Source organism: Physella acuta, unplaced genomic scaffold (assembly GCF_028476545.2).
Source record: "Physella acuta isolate Inbredline_101_S28 unplaced genomic scaffold, ASM2847654v3 ptg001333l, whole genome shotgun sequence".
Classification (NCBI taxonomy): Eukaryota; Metazoa; Mollusca; class Gastropoda; family Physidae; genus Physella; species Physella acuta.
In genome coordinates, this window is record NW_026732848.1 from 64,876 (window position 1) to 81,090 (window position 16,215).

Here is a 16,215-nt window from a genome sequence, read left to right on the forward strand (position 1 = left end):
AATTAATTTGTTTTTGATAGCTCATCAGATGCCTCAATCATGAGGGTGCAACCAACTTTAATGACATCATTACTGGTAGTGTACTTAATTAATGAGCCATTACTAATTAAACGTTCGAAATTTAAGTAACCTTACCCGTCATTAATTCACATATTTCTAGCGTTCCGTGATTATTTAATTAAGAATTTGATTTATATCCCTGTCATGAAACTAAACATTATGATTATCGTTGTTCGAAAATTCCTAACTATAAATACGCCCACGTATCGTAAGGCCAATTAGGCTTATAATAAAATTAACTTTTAGGCTTAATTTAAGCTTGACAGTTATTCAATTGGTCCTTCGTGGGTTAATTAATTGTAACCTAATTAATACATTTCTAATTAGTTAGTGCTTGTCGATTAGCAGGGATTGCATATTCTAATTAGCAAGTATTACCAATTAGAATAGTCCATAAATAACGTACCATGCCTTGGAGATGGGTGTATTATATTTATTAGAATGTGCTACGTGAAAGGAGGGGGAGGGGTGTAGATCATTGGTGGTAGTATGGAGAATGTGAGTAATGTGTACCCAGTGGCGTAGCGAGGTCGGGTGTCACCCGGTGCGGCACTTAATGGTGTCACCCCCCAGAGGCGTAGCGACCCTTCCCGGGGACAAACTTTCAATTTTCGATTTGCACCCCCCCCCCCCCCTCAAACTTTTGATTTGCAACCCCCCCCCCCCCCTCAAACTTTTCGGTTTGCACCTCTTAAAATACGATTTAAAACTCGAATTAATCACCTAAATAAGTGGAATTATCACTTTTCTCTATATATTTTGCTATTTTTTGCCTTGATGTCACCCCCCCCCCCTAAATGGTGTCACTCGGTGCGGTCCACCCCCCCCCCCCCCCCCCTCACTACGCCTCTGTGTGTACCCCCTAACACAATAATTAATTTTTTAAAATACTTTTGAAAAAACAAAAAAGAATTTTACTTTTACTTTGAAGAAATCTACGTTGTCAACCACAACAAAAAAACAAAATCCTGACTTCGATGATTGGTTTTTATAAAAGAAGAGCACATTAATCAGGTAACAGAAATTAAAAAAGTAATTTCTGCCTACTCGAACAGGGGTCCAAAATCGTACTACCAATGAAGCTAAATGGGACGGGGTGGCCTAGCGGCAGAGAGCTAGAATGCTAACCCGAAAGTCTCGAGTTCGAAATCGGATTCCATGAGTCCATCCAGCTCTGATGGGTACCTAACTCACCTTAAGGGAAGATAAGGCGGCAGGGCTTAGTGCTGACCACACTGCCCCTTCATACGCTGAAGCCTCTGAAACAGATTAACTCTACTTCATCTGCCCCATTTTGTCTTGGGCACGAACGGGAAAAGATGATGATGAATGATGTAAATCATGGAATAACATCATTGAATAAGTATATGGTAATATGGGGGTATGAAGGTAATTTGTTAGCTCTAATATGTTGATGTGTATACAGTTATTGGTCTTTGTATCATCTTTCAAGTTGCAATATATTTTAGCTCTACGGGCTTAGTTGTTGAGTTAAATATTGCCTCCACTCGTTCAAATGTTGACAAATTAGTTTTATCTATATTACATTTCTCTGGCTTCAAGTGAACGTATTTCAACATTGTCACAAAATCCACGATGTATTTCTAGTTAGAACCTGAGGCCCTGGCAATTGATAAAGATTCAGCCTACCGCTAATTCAATGCATGTTGCCTTTTTATACAACACCAAAAGAGATTGCTCATCTTTCCTTGCAATTATTTTAACATATGACAAGTTGTTTGATGCCTCGAACTGAAACCCAACTCCAGACTTTATCCGGTCCTTTCTTGTGATAGCAAACGATAGAAACGTCTTGTTGATAAGCTGCAGGATGTGCTTGACAGATCTCATTGTTTGTAAAAGATATAGCTGAACTCTCCCACGCTTTAGTTCTTCCGACTTTGATTAGGTTCAGCCAATGACGTCTAAATAAGGGAAGTTTTAAAAATCCATACAAACATTTAGATATTTTTCTCCGGGTAGGGGACTTGAAAATTTCAGGCGAAGGATAGTGACTTGCCCCGCCCACCCGCGCCCTCCCCTTGGAGTAGTGGCGTAGCCAGGAATTGGTCATGGGAGGGGTTCAAATATTTTTCCATATGTATAAAATCATATATATATATATATATATATATATATATATATATATATATATATATATATATATATATATATATATATATAGGTGTGTGAGTCCATGGGAGGGGTTATAACCAACTAACCCACCCCCCCCCTTGCCTACGCCACAGCCTTGGAGGTACGCGAAAGAATATCTGAACACAAACAGTAGCGTAGCGAGGGGGGTGGGGGGGGACATATGTCCCCGGGCGCGGACCTTAGGGGGCGCCAAAATGGGTTGGAAAAATAAATTGAAAGGTTGAGGGGGGTGCAAATCGAAAGCTTGAGGGGGGGGGGTGCAAATCAAAATCTTGAGGGGGGGGGTGTGCAAATCGAAAGTTTGAAGTGGGATGCAAATCGAAATCTTGAGGGGGGGGGGGGGGGTGCAAATCGAAAAGCCAGGAAGGGTCGCTACGCCTCTGAACACAAACCCTACAGCTGTAGGAGTTAATTGTTTTTATTTTAAGAAACCTGTCCGTCTTATGAAAGCAATAATACAAAAACCTATTGAATATATATGGAAAACAAAATATGTATGTATATTTAGGAAACCCATTATTCGTGAAGAAATAAATTATAGCGAGGAATGGGAAGGAGTGTACTTATTAAAACACATAACACGTTTGTATAACTATTGATAATGTAATTACTAAACATGTCAAGAAATTATAACGCAGGTACTATTTACCTGACACGAATGTTACGTTTTAGTCGACTTCAAATACAATATAGCAAATTTTTGCTTTAAAAAACGTGTTTATGATTTGGTCAACACCATAGCAAGTATAAACTTTATATTTGGTCAGCACCAGAGCAAGTATAAACTTTATATTTGGTCAGCACCATAGCAAGTATAAACTTTATATACACCAAACATTACACCAAAGATTACACGAAACATTACACCGAACATTACACCAAACATTACACCAAACATTACACCAAACATTACACCAAACATTAAACCAAAAATTACACCGAAAACTACTTCGAACCTTACATGAAAGCTGAACTATTGATTTCTTCACCGATCGATTTCGCTAATTTTTCGATAGCATTTTCAAAATATTGTATCTGATAGCATGGTTTTATCGTATTTTTTTTCTTTTTAATTTTCCATTGTCTATGTTAAGTTCAAAGCCGGTGATTTGAATTGCACGCTGGTAGGCATGACCCAAGGTTTCTCTCTATTTTTTGTAATTTTATTTCTACAAAAATCAAACGTTGTCCAGAATTTTCGTTACCATGATTGAGGAAGGGGGAGAGGCAAAATCTTTGTCACGTAGTTTGGGGGGGGGGGGGATCTGGCTTCGTGTAATAAGTGACCGTTGGAATGGAAAGGGGGGGGGGGGGTAAATATAATTTCTTTACGAACCTAAACCACACATACACCCGTATCCTATAACTACTAACCAAAGACCCACCCATAGCCCATGAACCCTAACCACACATTAAAAAATAGCCAATGAACCCTAACCACATATCCAACAACAGCCCATGAACCCTAACCACGTATCCAACAACAGCCAATGAACCCTAAGTACATATCCAACAACAGCCAATGAACCCTAACCACATATCAAACAACAGCCCATGAACCCTAACCACATATCAAACAACAGCCCATGAACCCTGCCACACAACCTTTTACAAACCATGACCTATCCAGGCACCCTCCTCTATCTCATGACTAATCCAGGCACCCTCCTCTATCTCATGACTAATCCAGGCACCCTCCTCTATCTCATGACTAATCCAGGCACCCTCCTCTATCTCATGACTAATCCAGGCACCCTTCTCTATCTCATGACTAATCCAGGCACCCTCCTCTATCTCATGACTAATCCAGGCACCCTCCTCTATCTCATGACTAATCCAGACACCCTCCTCTATCTCATGACTAATCCAGGCACCCTCCTCTATCTCATGACTAATCCAGACACCCTCCTCTATCTCATGACTAATCCAGGCACCCTCCTCTATCTCATGACTAATCCAGGCACCCTCCTCTATCTCATGACTAATCCAGGCACCCTCCTCTATATTATGACTAATCCAGGCACCCTGCTCTATGACTAATCCAGGCACCCTCCTCTATCTCAAGACTAATCCAGGCACCCTCCTCTATCTCATGACTAATCCAGGCACCCTCCTCTATCTCATGACTAATCCAGGCACCCTCCTATATCTCATTGACTAATCCAAACGCTCACCCAATCCTAATCCTAGCCCTGAGCAAGCTACGTTACCATTATATTGAATATACGATCAAGTGGGTGTGGCTAATCAATAACAACCAATCAATAAGTTGTCAAAGCGCTTAAGATCATGGTGAATGCACTGTATGGGACCAATGTACTATACGTCGCTGCGATGAAGATTTTCCCTCTTAGAATAACTAGATAGACTAATATTGCACAAAGATATGTCATTATCAAAACTTCATAAAAATAAATTCATAATTAATTAGCTATTAATTTATAAAATAGCATACCCGTACTTTACATTAAAGTTTGATTAAAGAGAGTGCTGGCTTTTAACAAGAGCAGATCATCAAAATTTAACCCGAGACGAAAAGTGAGTAGCTTTCCCTAGGCTATAGTATAAAGCAGGGGTCTCCAAACTTTTCAGTCCGAGGGCCGCATTAACTATAAAATTTCAGTTCTAGGGCCAGTTTCTTCCTGGCATGTCTTTAATTTTTCTGGTCAAAGTCCCTCAGCCATTACCAACAAACGCTTTTTTCCGTGGACAAAAATATCTACGAGGGCCGGATGAGAGGACCTCGCGGGCCGCATCTGGCCCGCGGGCCGTAGTATAAAGCCCTGGTATAAAGCAATAAATATCAAGTTTAAAGTCCTATAACCCGGGTTTTAACTCAACTCCATACTGAACAACAAAACTGAATAATGAGGAATGAACTCCCATAATAATTCATCAACAAAATAACTGGAGGGGGTGCACCCAATGACCCAACCAGGTTTACTGCGTCCATTGGTCAAAATATTTGCTACAGCCAGAGGCTTGTATCGATATTTCATGCTTGTCTCTTATGTTTATTATATATACAGAAATTATATATATATATATATATATATATATATATATATATATATATATATATATATATATATATATATATATATATATTCTGTATGTGTGCGACTACTACAGTGTTAGGAAGCCTTGAAAAAAGAAATCGCTACTTCTAAGTATAGACTCTTCATTCATTTTTTGTTTGACAGACATGTACTTTACTTTTCGTGATGTTTATTGTAGAATCTAAAGTTGTCTTTATTTAAAATTAGTACTGCGACCTAAAGTTCAACATGTGGAAGTCCCAATGGTTTAGTCTAAAATGAGAACTGAATATTAACCAAAAAGTTTTTTTCAATAGTCTAGAAAATACAGCCTCAATTTGCTATATGTTTTAAAATGCTTTTTAAAACTAAAGGTATATATCTATATCAGTTTATACCAGTTTAGTAAATGTGCTTTCTGGCTGTAAAAATAAATGTAAAACTTTTAATTCTATCAAAAGTCACTATATTCATTAAGAGTTTTGTGATTTTTGTACTGTTTTCGTTTTCGACGAGTTTGGCATTTAAATAATAAGTTGTTTCCCTTGATTTCGATAATCAAAAGATGGGAGGAAATTATATAAACTTATTTCTTTACAATTCTATTTCAAATGCATTGCTTGCTATAAAAAAAATTATATTTTAATTTATTGAACACGCCCACGCATGGAAACAACTGGTTCTTTTTCTTCTTCTTTTTTTTTTAATTGTATTGCTAGACACCTCCCCCACCCCCTAACGAAATAGAAAAATAAAATAATGTGTATAGAAATACACACTTGAAACAGTTCCCCACCCACCTCCGGAAATTAATGCCCGCCCCCCCCCCTCTTCCAAAAATTTCAAGTGCCCCCTCCCTTATCGGAGAAAAAGGCCTGAAAGAAACACCGACGTGTAAATACATTGTTTAATTTGTTTTGGTTTCTCATTACAGAGGTTTCGGCTAACACAACGAAAATGGAGTCAGATAATGAACAGTTTGAGGACGCTTCATCAAACGCAGCAACATCGGCAGCACCATCGATCACAGCAGCATCAAGGTTCGTCATGCCAACAGCAACACCGCAGCAAAACGTCCAGCAGGCTCCTAGCCTTATACTATCTGTATCTACTGTAGCGCAGGACCACGCGTTAATCCAGAATAGACCTCAGGATGAATCCTCCCTGACGGTCGCGAACAAACCGGCATCAAACTTAAAAACAAATCCTTTTTTAAAAGTGCCGGTGACAGCGTCGCAAAAAGTTCAAAAACCACCGGTCAAATCCCAAGAGGAACAGCGTAACAACCGCGAAAAAAAAGTCTTCGCGACCTTGACCCACATCATCGTCGGTTATCTAGTCTGCTGGGTGCCATTCCATTTAGTCTTCGACATCTCGTCCTTCGGCGACCAGATCGTCCCGGATTTCGCCTACAAATTCGCCTTTTGGCTGACCTACTTCAACTCCACCCTCAATCCTTTTCTCTACAACTTCAGCAGCCCCGAGTTTCGCAAAGCTTTCAAGGCGGTCGTCACGAGAAAAAGAACTCGCGCTTCTAAAGCAAGTCTGGCCAATCACGCTTCGCCAAGTGTATGACGACGCTACGTAGACAAACACATTCAAACTTTGCATTATATTCTAGATTTTTATTTAATCTTCTTAATTGTAATATCGAAGGTGCATTCCTCCAACAAAATTAAGTATTATGCTCCGTTGACTACTAATCCAGCCTGATTTTCCTTCAGTGTTTGCTTCCATAGCCTTTGTCCTCAAAGAAAAATCTGCGCTGCAGCAGTTGTTTGATTTTGCAGTTGTCTCTCCTTGATGGGTTGTTGTCGGGAGTGGGCTGGCCGCCGGGACACCGGGGGGGGGGGGGAATCGCTGTGGGCCTCCAGGATCGGTGTTATATTACGTTTGAAATGCGTTATATTCAGATGCGTAGTGACCCTTCCCGGCGCCCGGGGACAAACTTTTCGATTTGCACCCCCCCCCCCCCCCTCGAGATTTCGATTTGTTTGCAACCCCCCTCAAACTTTCGATTTGCACCCCCCCCCCCCTCGAGATTTCGATTTGCACCCCACCCCCCCCCCCCCTCGAGATTTCGATTTGCACCCCCCCCCCCCTCAATCTTTCGATTTGCACCCCCCTCGATCTTTCAATTTATTTTTCCAACCCATTTTGGCACCCCCTAAAGTCGGCGCCCGGGGACATATGTACCACTCCCCCCCCCGCCCCCTCCCTCGCTACGCAACTGGTTATATTTAATTAACGCTACATATGAGTGGTTTTGTTATTTTTTTATATAGCAAATTGTTAAGTGACCAACGACTATGGATAGGCATCGGACCCCAGTCTTTGATGAAAAAATATGCACTGTGAATAATTTAGTCGGCAGGGACCGATTTTATTTATTTCCCAGGCCGCTTGGACACAGTCAGTCTACGCCTATCTAACGAGCCTCATCTGTCCGGGTCTGATTTGTTTATGTTGACAGATGATCGAAATAGTATGCACTGAATAGCCGTTGATTGATTTAACATGTTATTGTTAATGTCTGTAGAACGTAAGTTTTTTTTTTAAAATATATATAAAGATCGACAACTCTCCTATCAAAGAGAAGCTATAAATATTTGTGTAGATGTATTTGTTTTCTCCCTTTACGGGTTGAATTAGTAACTTTAGGTGTTAGGAATAGATTTAAATTTTTCATCCTATTTCACAAAATCACAACACCCAAGTGTTTTCCAAAAATTCGTTTTTAATTGGGGAAAAAATCGAAGAATGAACGGAAAAGTTGTCACTACAAAATAATCATCAAAAATCAAGTGCTCAATAAAAGTGCATTATATGAAAGCGGTGGTGTTGATAGAGAAAGTACGTATTTAGTTTGTTAGTGGAGAATTGGCCTGGATCAAGACAGATAACTCAAGTCAGAGAATAAACGGAGATGACTTCCTTAAACTTAAAGCCAGACGTAGTCCTCTTGGTCATAAGTATAAGGGGATCTTGTCAACACACCCCCCTCCCTCGCAAGTGTTAACTATTATTGTGAAGAAGTATTATTGTAATTAAATCAACACGATGGAATGTAAACATGGGGAATTTTCTCGAATTCTGAAAAACATTTTTTTTAAAATATTATCCGACTAATTTAATGCTAAATAGGTGTCTAAATTTCAAATATGTTTTTTGTGCCATAAACGGATTACCCCTAATATATTGACAATCATATGGGGCTCTTTATGTGACAAAAACTGCCTGTTACATTATAGTTGCAGCATATGAAACATTCATTGCAATTTTTACTGTTTGTATTTTTTTTTAATTAAGCGCGTATAAAAAGAGAAAGGGGAAGTAACACATGATTCTTAAGACTTCAGAACATTATACCAGTTATTTTTCTTAGTATTTACATAAATGTTTTTAAATAAAATTCAGACCAATAACGTAGATTGATTATTTATTAATTTTTTTTTTTAAACTAGTTTAATATGTTTGTTATATAAAATTTGACATATTGTAAATAGCTAAGCTTTTCTTTCTAAAAAGTAATTACTCGAGCAAATCAAACCCAATATAGTAATATAGATTCTATATCTATAATATAAGCGGGCTGTGCTTGTCCTTCCTTCCTTCTGTCCGTCCGTCCGTCCGTCATCGCTATAGATTTTGGGACTATAAAAGTAAACTACGCACCATGCTGTGCTTTTCAGTGCACCGCAGTGTCTTATTATAAGTGTTAGAGTAGGGTTTGTTTATATAGCGGCATAGAGCTATTTTATAAATGACACTGTGTTTACTTTTTTGCATAACGTTATGAAAATATTAAATATTCGCACATTGCTAAAACATATTAAAAAGATCAATGTCAAATATCATTTTAGTTTATATTCCTAGAAAAAATGGATACATTTCCATAAAAGTAGGTCGAAAAAACTAATTAATTCAACTTTTTTTTGTGGTAATTTTTTTCAAGGGAGGTAATTTGAAAATATATTTATCTCAACAATAATTTAAGCTAATCTTTTTTTGTATTACTACCGCATTGATTAGTATATGTTAATGTTCATAATTAAAAGAGAAAAATGTTAAGATTATTTATATTATTTATTTTTTTTCTAATTAGTCTATGATTTCTCTAAAATCACTATATTTTTGCTTTTGTTTTTCGGTGTTATGAAAACAGATGGTGAAATTAGACTTTTTGAGAATAATGGAAAGGCTCTCTCTGTGCGCGGACGTATGGGAAAATGTTTTTTTTTTTAAATATTCAACTCACTCTCAATAAATTAAGTTAATTTTTTTTATTACTTCCACATTGATTATTATATGTTAAGTAAAATAGAAAAAATGTTAAGATTATTTACATTATTTTCTAATTAGACTATGATCTCTCAAAATCACTATTTTTTTGTTTTTGTTTTTCGGTGTTAACAGATGGTGAAAATTTAGAATTATAGTATAGAGAATGCTGGAAAGGCTCTCTCTGGGCGCGGATGCCTAAGAAAAGCGTGTTGTTCGTTGGTGATTCTATTGTTGTGGTTGTGTTGTGGTTGTGTTGTGTTGTGGTTGTGTTGTGGTTGTGTTGTGGTTGTGGTTGTGGTTGTGTTGTGGATGTGTTGTGGTTGTGTTGTGTTGTGGTTGTATTGTGGTTGTGTTGTGGTTGTGTTGTGTTGTGGTTGTGTTGTGGTTGTGTTGTGTTGTGGTTATGTTGTGGTTGTGTTGTGGTTGTGTTGTGGTTGTGTTTGTGGTTGTGTTGTGGTTATGTTGTGGTTGTGTTGTGTTGTGGTTATGTTGTGGTTGTGTTGTGGTTGTGTTTGTGGTTGTGTTGTGTTGTGGTTATGTTGTGGTTGTGTTGTCGTTGTGGTTGTGGTTGTGTTGTGGTTGTGGTTGTGGTTGTGGTTGTGTTGTGTTGTGATTGTGTTTTGTTTGTGTTTGTGTTATGTTTTTGTTTGTTTTGTTGTGTTGTGTTGTGGTTGTGTTGTGTTGTGGTTGTGTTTTGTTTGTGTTTGTGTTATATTTTTGTTTGTTTTGTTCTGTTCCAAAGTTGGTACATTTAAAAAAGATTTACCGTGGCGGAGCACGGGATGCAGCTAGTCTATAATATAATCGGGCTGAGCGTGTCCTTCCGTCCGTCATCGCTATGGATTTTGGGACTATAAAAGTAAGCTACGCACCATGCTGTGCTTTTCAGTGCACCGCAGTGTCTTATTATAAGTATTAGAGTAGGGTTTGTTTATATAGCGGCATAGAGCTATTTTATAATTTCCACTGTTTGTACAATTTTGCATAACGTAAAGAGAATATTAAATACACGCACATTGCTAAAACATATTAAAAGGATCAATGTCAAATATTGTTTTCTTTTTTATGCCTGAGAAAGGTGGAAACATTTTAATAATGTAATAACAGTAGGCTAGAAAAATCAAATTAATTTAACTCTTTTTTCTAATTTTGACAAGGGAGGTAATTCAAAAATAAATTTAACTCACGCTAATAAAAAAAATGTGAATGCAAATGTACGGACGTACTAGAAGGAATTAGTGTTGCAATAATATAATTAGCAAAATGTGAATGCAAATTGTGCGGATGCGGATTGTTAGAAAATTATAATTAGCATGGATTGATAAAAGGCAATCTTTTATTTATTTCATTCACTGAATTTACTGTTTACTATTTATAATTTTTAATCGACTATTCCGCAATATTATAGGCGCGTCATCACCTTCATTGGGTGGATGGTGCGCAATGGTTTTAGTTATGAAACTCTATTGTAAATTTTTAAAATTTAAAGTACTGGGGGAAAAAATGCGTGAATGGATAAAGTGAAATATTTAGGTGAAACACGGATATTTTAAATACTGCCTATTATTTATACTGTTTACTAATTATTATTCTATCTTTCGGTTTGAGGACAAGTTAGGGGTTTTATAGGAGAGGCGTAGCGAGGGGAGGGCATATGTCCCCGGGTGCCGACCTTAGGGGGCGCCAAAGTGGGTTGGAAAAAATGTGCGAGGGGGGGTGGGGGTGGAAATCGAAAGTTTTAGGGAGGGGGGGGAAGGAGTGCAAATCGAAAGTTTGAGGGGGATGCAAATCACCGGAAAGGGCGCGATTTGGCGCTACGGGCTAGACTGTGAGCAATATGCCTGTATGAATGCATTTAAATTGTGTCTATGTTATGAGTGTTGTGTTTGTTTGTTCGTTTTTTTTTTTTTTTTTTTTTTTTTTTTGCGTTCGTTTGTGTTGTGTTTAGTTTTGTTCTGTTCCCAAGTTGGTACATTTTAAAAAGATTTACCGTGGCGGAGCACGGGATGCAGCTAGTTCACTATAGGCCTACTCGATCGTTTATGACGAATATGTCTTTACTAACGAGTGATTATCCTAGTTGAAGCTCTACTTCTTGCTAAATCTACAAACAAAGTATGGAAATAATTCTCATTCTCGTGAATTTTTTGGTAGGCCTAGGTATAACGCTAGCTTTGTAGCGGTGACCTTCCGTTACAAACACGTTATAACCAGTTCGCCATTTTATTTAAAGATTCGAATGTTTTCCAGTCGCTGCGCATTTGTAGGTCATGACCTACAAATAGGTCATTTGTGAAATTCTAAAAAATATTATAACTTATACATTTTCAACGTAAGGGCTAGTCATTCATAGCTTTACAGTTCCGAATAGACTTATGTCGTTTAACTCGTACTTAAATCAATGCAGACAAAATTAAAAATCGTGTTTTTTACATTTCAGCAGTGAGCGGCATTTTGGACCACAAAGACCCGGCTAGCCTCTTTCTGACCTCAAAAAGGCTAAAAATAAAATAGGATGGGGTTGATCATTTTTAAATGCTTTGCTATTTATTAAATTGTGAATCTACAAAGCCCTTTGTAGCATGAGCTAGTTTATTAAATTCGCGGCTTTTTATAAGTTAATAAACAAACATAACCACGTATTACTATAGTGAACTGTGTTCATTAACAGCTATTTATCTTTTCCAACGAGACACTAAACAATAATAACTCTACGACTAGTACTAAGGTTGCACATATCGTTAGGCCTACTCCGTATGTGACCCTTCCTTTTTTTTGCGTTGTATGGTAAACATTTATTTTATTGTTTCGATGGCCTGAGTAATACAGAACCAGTTACCAAGACACACACACATACACACACACACACACTCTCTCTCTCTATTTATCTCACTCTCCCTCAGAGGCGTAGCTAGGGGGGGGCGGGGGGGGGCGGCCGCCCCGGGCGCCGACCCTATGGGGGCGCCAAAAGGGGTGGGAAAATTTTTTTAAAGCTGATTTTATGCTGCAGTTTTGAATTATAAACTGTCTAAGTTAAGAAATATAATGGCTACACGCATTTACATACTGATTTAACTGTTTTCTATCTTGATTTCTTAATGTAAAACATATACTCTTAAGAAACAGTGACCGGCAAAACCGCTTTGAAGCTTTTCCTAGATGGGGGGGGGGGCGCTTTTTCGAGACTTAAAACGGAAGAATTTACACTAGATTGTTGAGTCGATAAACGTTACCACTATTAAAAGAAACCAATTGTATTAAAACGTATTGTACGATTGTTGAACTGTAAAATACGTTAGTGACTTTTATCAAGATGGTGCAGGGGGGCGCTTTTAGGCTAAATAAAATAGCAAAATTACACAGGATTCTGAGTAAACAACCTTTAGCTCTCAGAAAGAAACGAATTGTACTGTGCATTGTATAATTGTGTAACATTTTTAAAAAAAAAGTTAGTTACGTTAAAAACCGCTCTACAAACTTTGTCCAAGATGGTTGTGATGAGTGTGTGTGGGGGTGGGGGGGGGGGCGCTTTTTTCGCTAACAAAAATCGCAAGTATTTGTACTGGATTGGTGAGTAGATAACTCTCTTAACACTTAGTAAAGAAACCAAGTGTATTAACGCGTAATGTACAATTTCAATAGCCAGTTTTGTTAAAAAAAAAGACGCGACTAGTTCTTTGTAAGATTCTTACGATTCTCTCAACTTCAACGTGAGAGATCAGATACTTTTGATCAGTGTTTCTTCCAGACTTTTTTCTCCGGGGGGGCACTTGAAATCTTCGGGGGGAGGGGGGAGGCGGTAAACTTTCTTCGGGGGGGGGGGGGGGCGGACACTGTTAAAAGTATATATTTTCTATATATAAATTATATAAATTTCATTTCGTTCGGGGGGGCGTAAAAATTTTTCCGGGGGGCTTCGACCCCCCGAAAAGATGCCTGGAAAAAACTGTGTGCGAGAAGGCAGGGCAAATCTGCGAAATCCAAGACTACGAGCTGTTAACATCCGTTGGATTCCAGTTTGTTTTCTCTAGCTTGTTTTGTCATACCATCAACCAATCAACGAAATACCCATGTCGTATTCCAATGTGAACAATAAATATTTCTGATAACTTCTTCTTGTATGTCACTTGTGTGTCCTTACTCTAACAAACTTCGAATCCAATATGTACCATATCACAACAGAGATCGTTCAAAACTAGAACATAAAAGGCTGGTCTAAACATATTAGCGTTAGCTACAAACTACCCTCTAACACAGATCAGGCTTATTTTTTTTTACTGACATTACTAATCTTTCGCAAAAAAAGTTAAACGCATCTTAATGGGAATTAAATTGTTGTAAAGTTTTAAGGAATGAAAATCATACAATGTAATTATTAAACCTTGTCCGGACTGTAGCATACACGCTTACACACACGCTTACACACACAAATACACTCTTACCCACACACAAGCTTATATATAAACACACTATCACACACACATAATTATACACACACACACACACACACACATATATATATATATATATATATATATATATATATATATATATATATATATATATATATATATATATATATATATATATATATATATATATATATATATATATATATATATATATATATATATATATAAGCGGGGGGGGGGCGCCAAATTGAAAGTTCGCCCCGGGCGCCGGGAAGGGTCGCTACGCCTCTGCTCTCCCTTTTGTTTAGATATCTTTTAAAATCTATGTTGTCATTACGTTTCGTTAGCCCCCCTCCCCTCCCCCTCCCCTCCCCCCCCCCCCCCTCCCCCCCCCCCTCGGTATAAAAAGTCAGAACCCCTAAACCACGTCTTTCTTCAGCTTACCCCCCCCCCCCCCATTCCTTTAACTGAATTTTTCTAAATAGTAATTTATTTCTAACATATTGAGTTGGGTCAAAATTATATTAAATCAATCATCCCTTACAGACTTTTTTCTCCGGGGGTGGGGGGGAGGAGGGCACTTGATATTTTCGGGGGGGGGGGGGCGGTCTACATTTTCCGGGGGGCGGACACTGGTAAAAGTATATGTTTTCTATATGAATTCCATTTCGTTAGTGGGGGGGAGGGGCGGTAGACCGAAGAGATGCCTGGAAGAAACTGGTTGATAGGCAACGGCCAGAGTTAATTTTCTCTTTTCTGCCTGCTGTCTGTTTCTGTCCTCTGAAAGATTATATTACATTTTACAAAACCAAAATCAATTGTAAATTAGGGCCTATATACAGTTTTAAAAATAATTATAAAAATTTCAAGAGTGACGTCGCATCTTATAAAACCATATCCTCCACCCTCGTCCCTGAAGTCCTATGCCCTCCTCACCTCCCATAGCCTCCCCGGAAAGTTCTATTTTAAACCGGGAGAAATACGACGGAAGAAGGTTATACAAATGTCTTCTTATCCCATTTTTTTTTATCTTAACACTTCGCATAAATCTCCCACTATAATACACGCAGATTTTTTTTTAAATGTCCTATAGGTCCTCGTTTTACTTCCGTTTGTTTACCTAAGCAAAGTTTAGCGAACAGGTAACTGAATATCATACGCTAAAGTTGTCATGGTAAGGGTGTTGCATGGTGGCCTATAGCACTCTAAGTCTATTATAGCCACAATAGTTGAATAAGGCTATATCTATACGCCTTGGCATAAGGGAAAGTTCATATCAGTCTCATACAGGCCACATGTCCGACTTGGACGATTCCAAAATAGGGGTGTTTGCAGGTGTTGTATTATTGAGTTAGTGTTGACATTGGCATAATAAAAGGTAACAGTTAAACTGAAGGCTAAAATAGCTTCGTAATACACCTTTTTGAAAAGTTCCGTGGTATTTTTATTGGCAATAAAACAGAATGTAATATTACATGAAAAGTAACTTCAAGAAATGTTTTGTTTTTATTTTTGCTTCTCCAAGATGCAGGGAATGAAGAGAAGATTTTGTAGCAGAATACCCGCTCACCGAGTGACATTGAAGCTGGCCTTCAAGGAACAAAAGACATGTCTATGTAGCTAGCGACAATCCAAACATTGACATTAACTAACTATTGCTGTAGAAATAGAGTTGCTGAATTTTTTTAAATATTCCTACATGACTTTTACCTCCCCTCCACCCCATCGACAAACATTATCACAATGAAGAAGTTAGACCACCACCCCTAACCCTACATCCAAAATGACGTCACAAATCAGCTTCGGATTCCCTTAAAATTGCAGTGCAAGGTTTTCATAACCAGCGACTTCTTGCAAAAATATTTACTGAGTTCGATCATCTCTGATAATATGGTTAATCAATTTTAATTACATTTTGCAAAAAAAAAAAAAGTATTTTAAAAATGAGAAATAACGGCTAATTTTAGCATTCAGTTTCTAACAATATTTTTTGAAATGCTAAGGGTGTGTCGTTGTTTATGGACTGCCCCTGGGCTACTTATGAAAAATTTGGTTTTAAAACATCAAGTTTATTATGTAATAGATTTTTTAAATTATGAATGTGTGTTTTCCTTTATTTATTTTGTTGAATTAAGTGGGGGGGGGGGGGGGGCGCACAGATAACTTCGACAGTGCGAGATATTTTGCAAATATCAGAATTTCCGTTTAGACAGTAGCAGCCAACCCTTGTACAGTTATTCCTGGTGACAGTGACCAGACATGCT

General features: G+C 38.0%; 2 protein-coding genes across 2 annotated transcripts; one reads left to right on the forward strand and one right to left on the reverse strand.

Moving 5' to 3' along the window:
• Positions 1-3,825: 3,825 nt before the first annotated feature.
• LOC131958532 (uncharacterized) lies at positions 3,826-5,216 on the reverse strand. Its single transcript, XM_059323618.1, has 2 exons — positions 5,153-5,216; positions 3,826-4,217 (listed from the first exon to the last, which is right to left on the reverse strand). The coding sequence occupies exons 1-2, from the start codon at positions 5,214-5,216 to the stop codon at positions 3,826-3,828; spliced, it is 456 nt and encodes a 151-aa protein (XP_059179601.1).
• Positions 5,217-6,212: 996 nt separating this feature from the next.
• LOC131958533 (trace amine-associated receptor 4-like) lies at positions 6,213-7,059 on the forward strand. Its single transcript, XM_059323619.1, has 2 exons — positions 6,213-6,824; positions 6,964-7,059. Exons 1-2 carry the CDS (start codon positions 6,213-6,215, stop codon positions 7,057-7,059), a joined length of 708 nt encoding a protein of 235 aa, XP_059179602.1.
• The last annotated feature ends 9,156 nt before the right edge of the window (positions 7,060-16,215 follow it).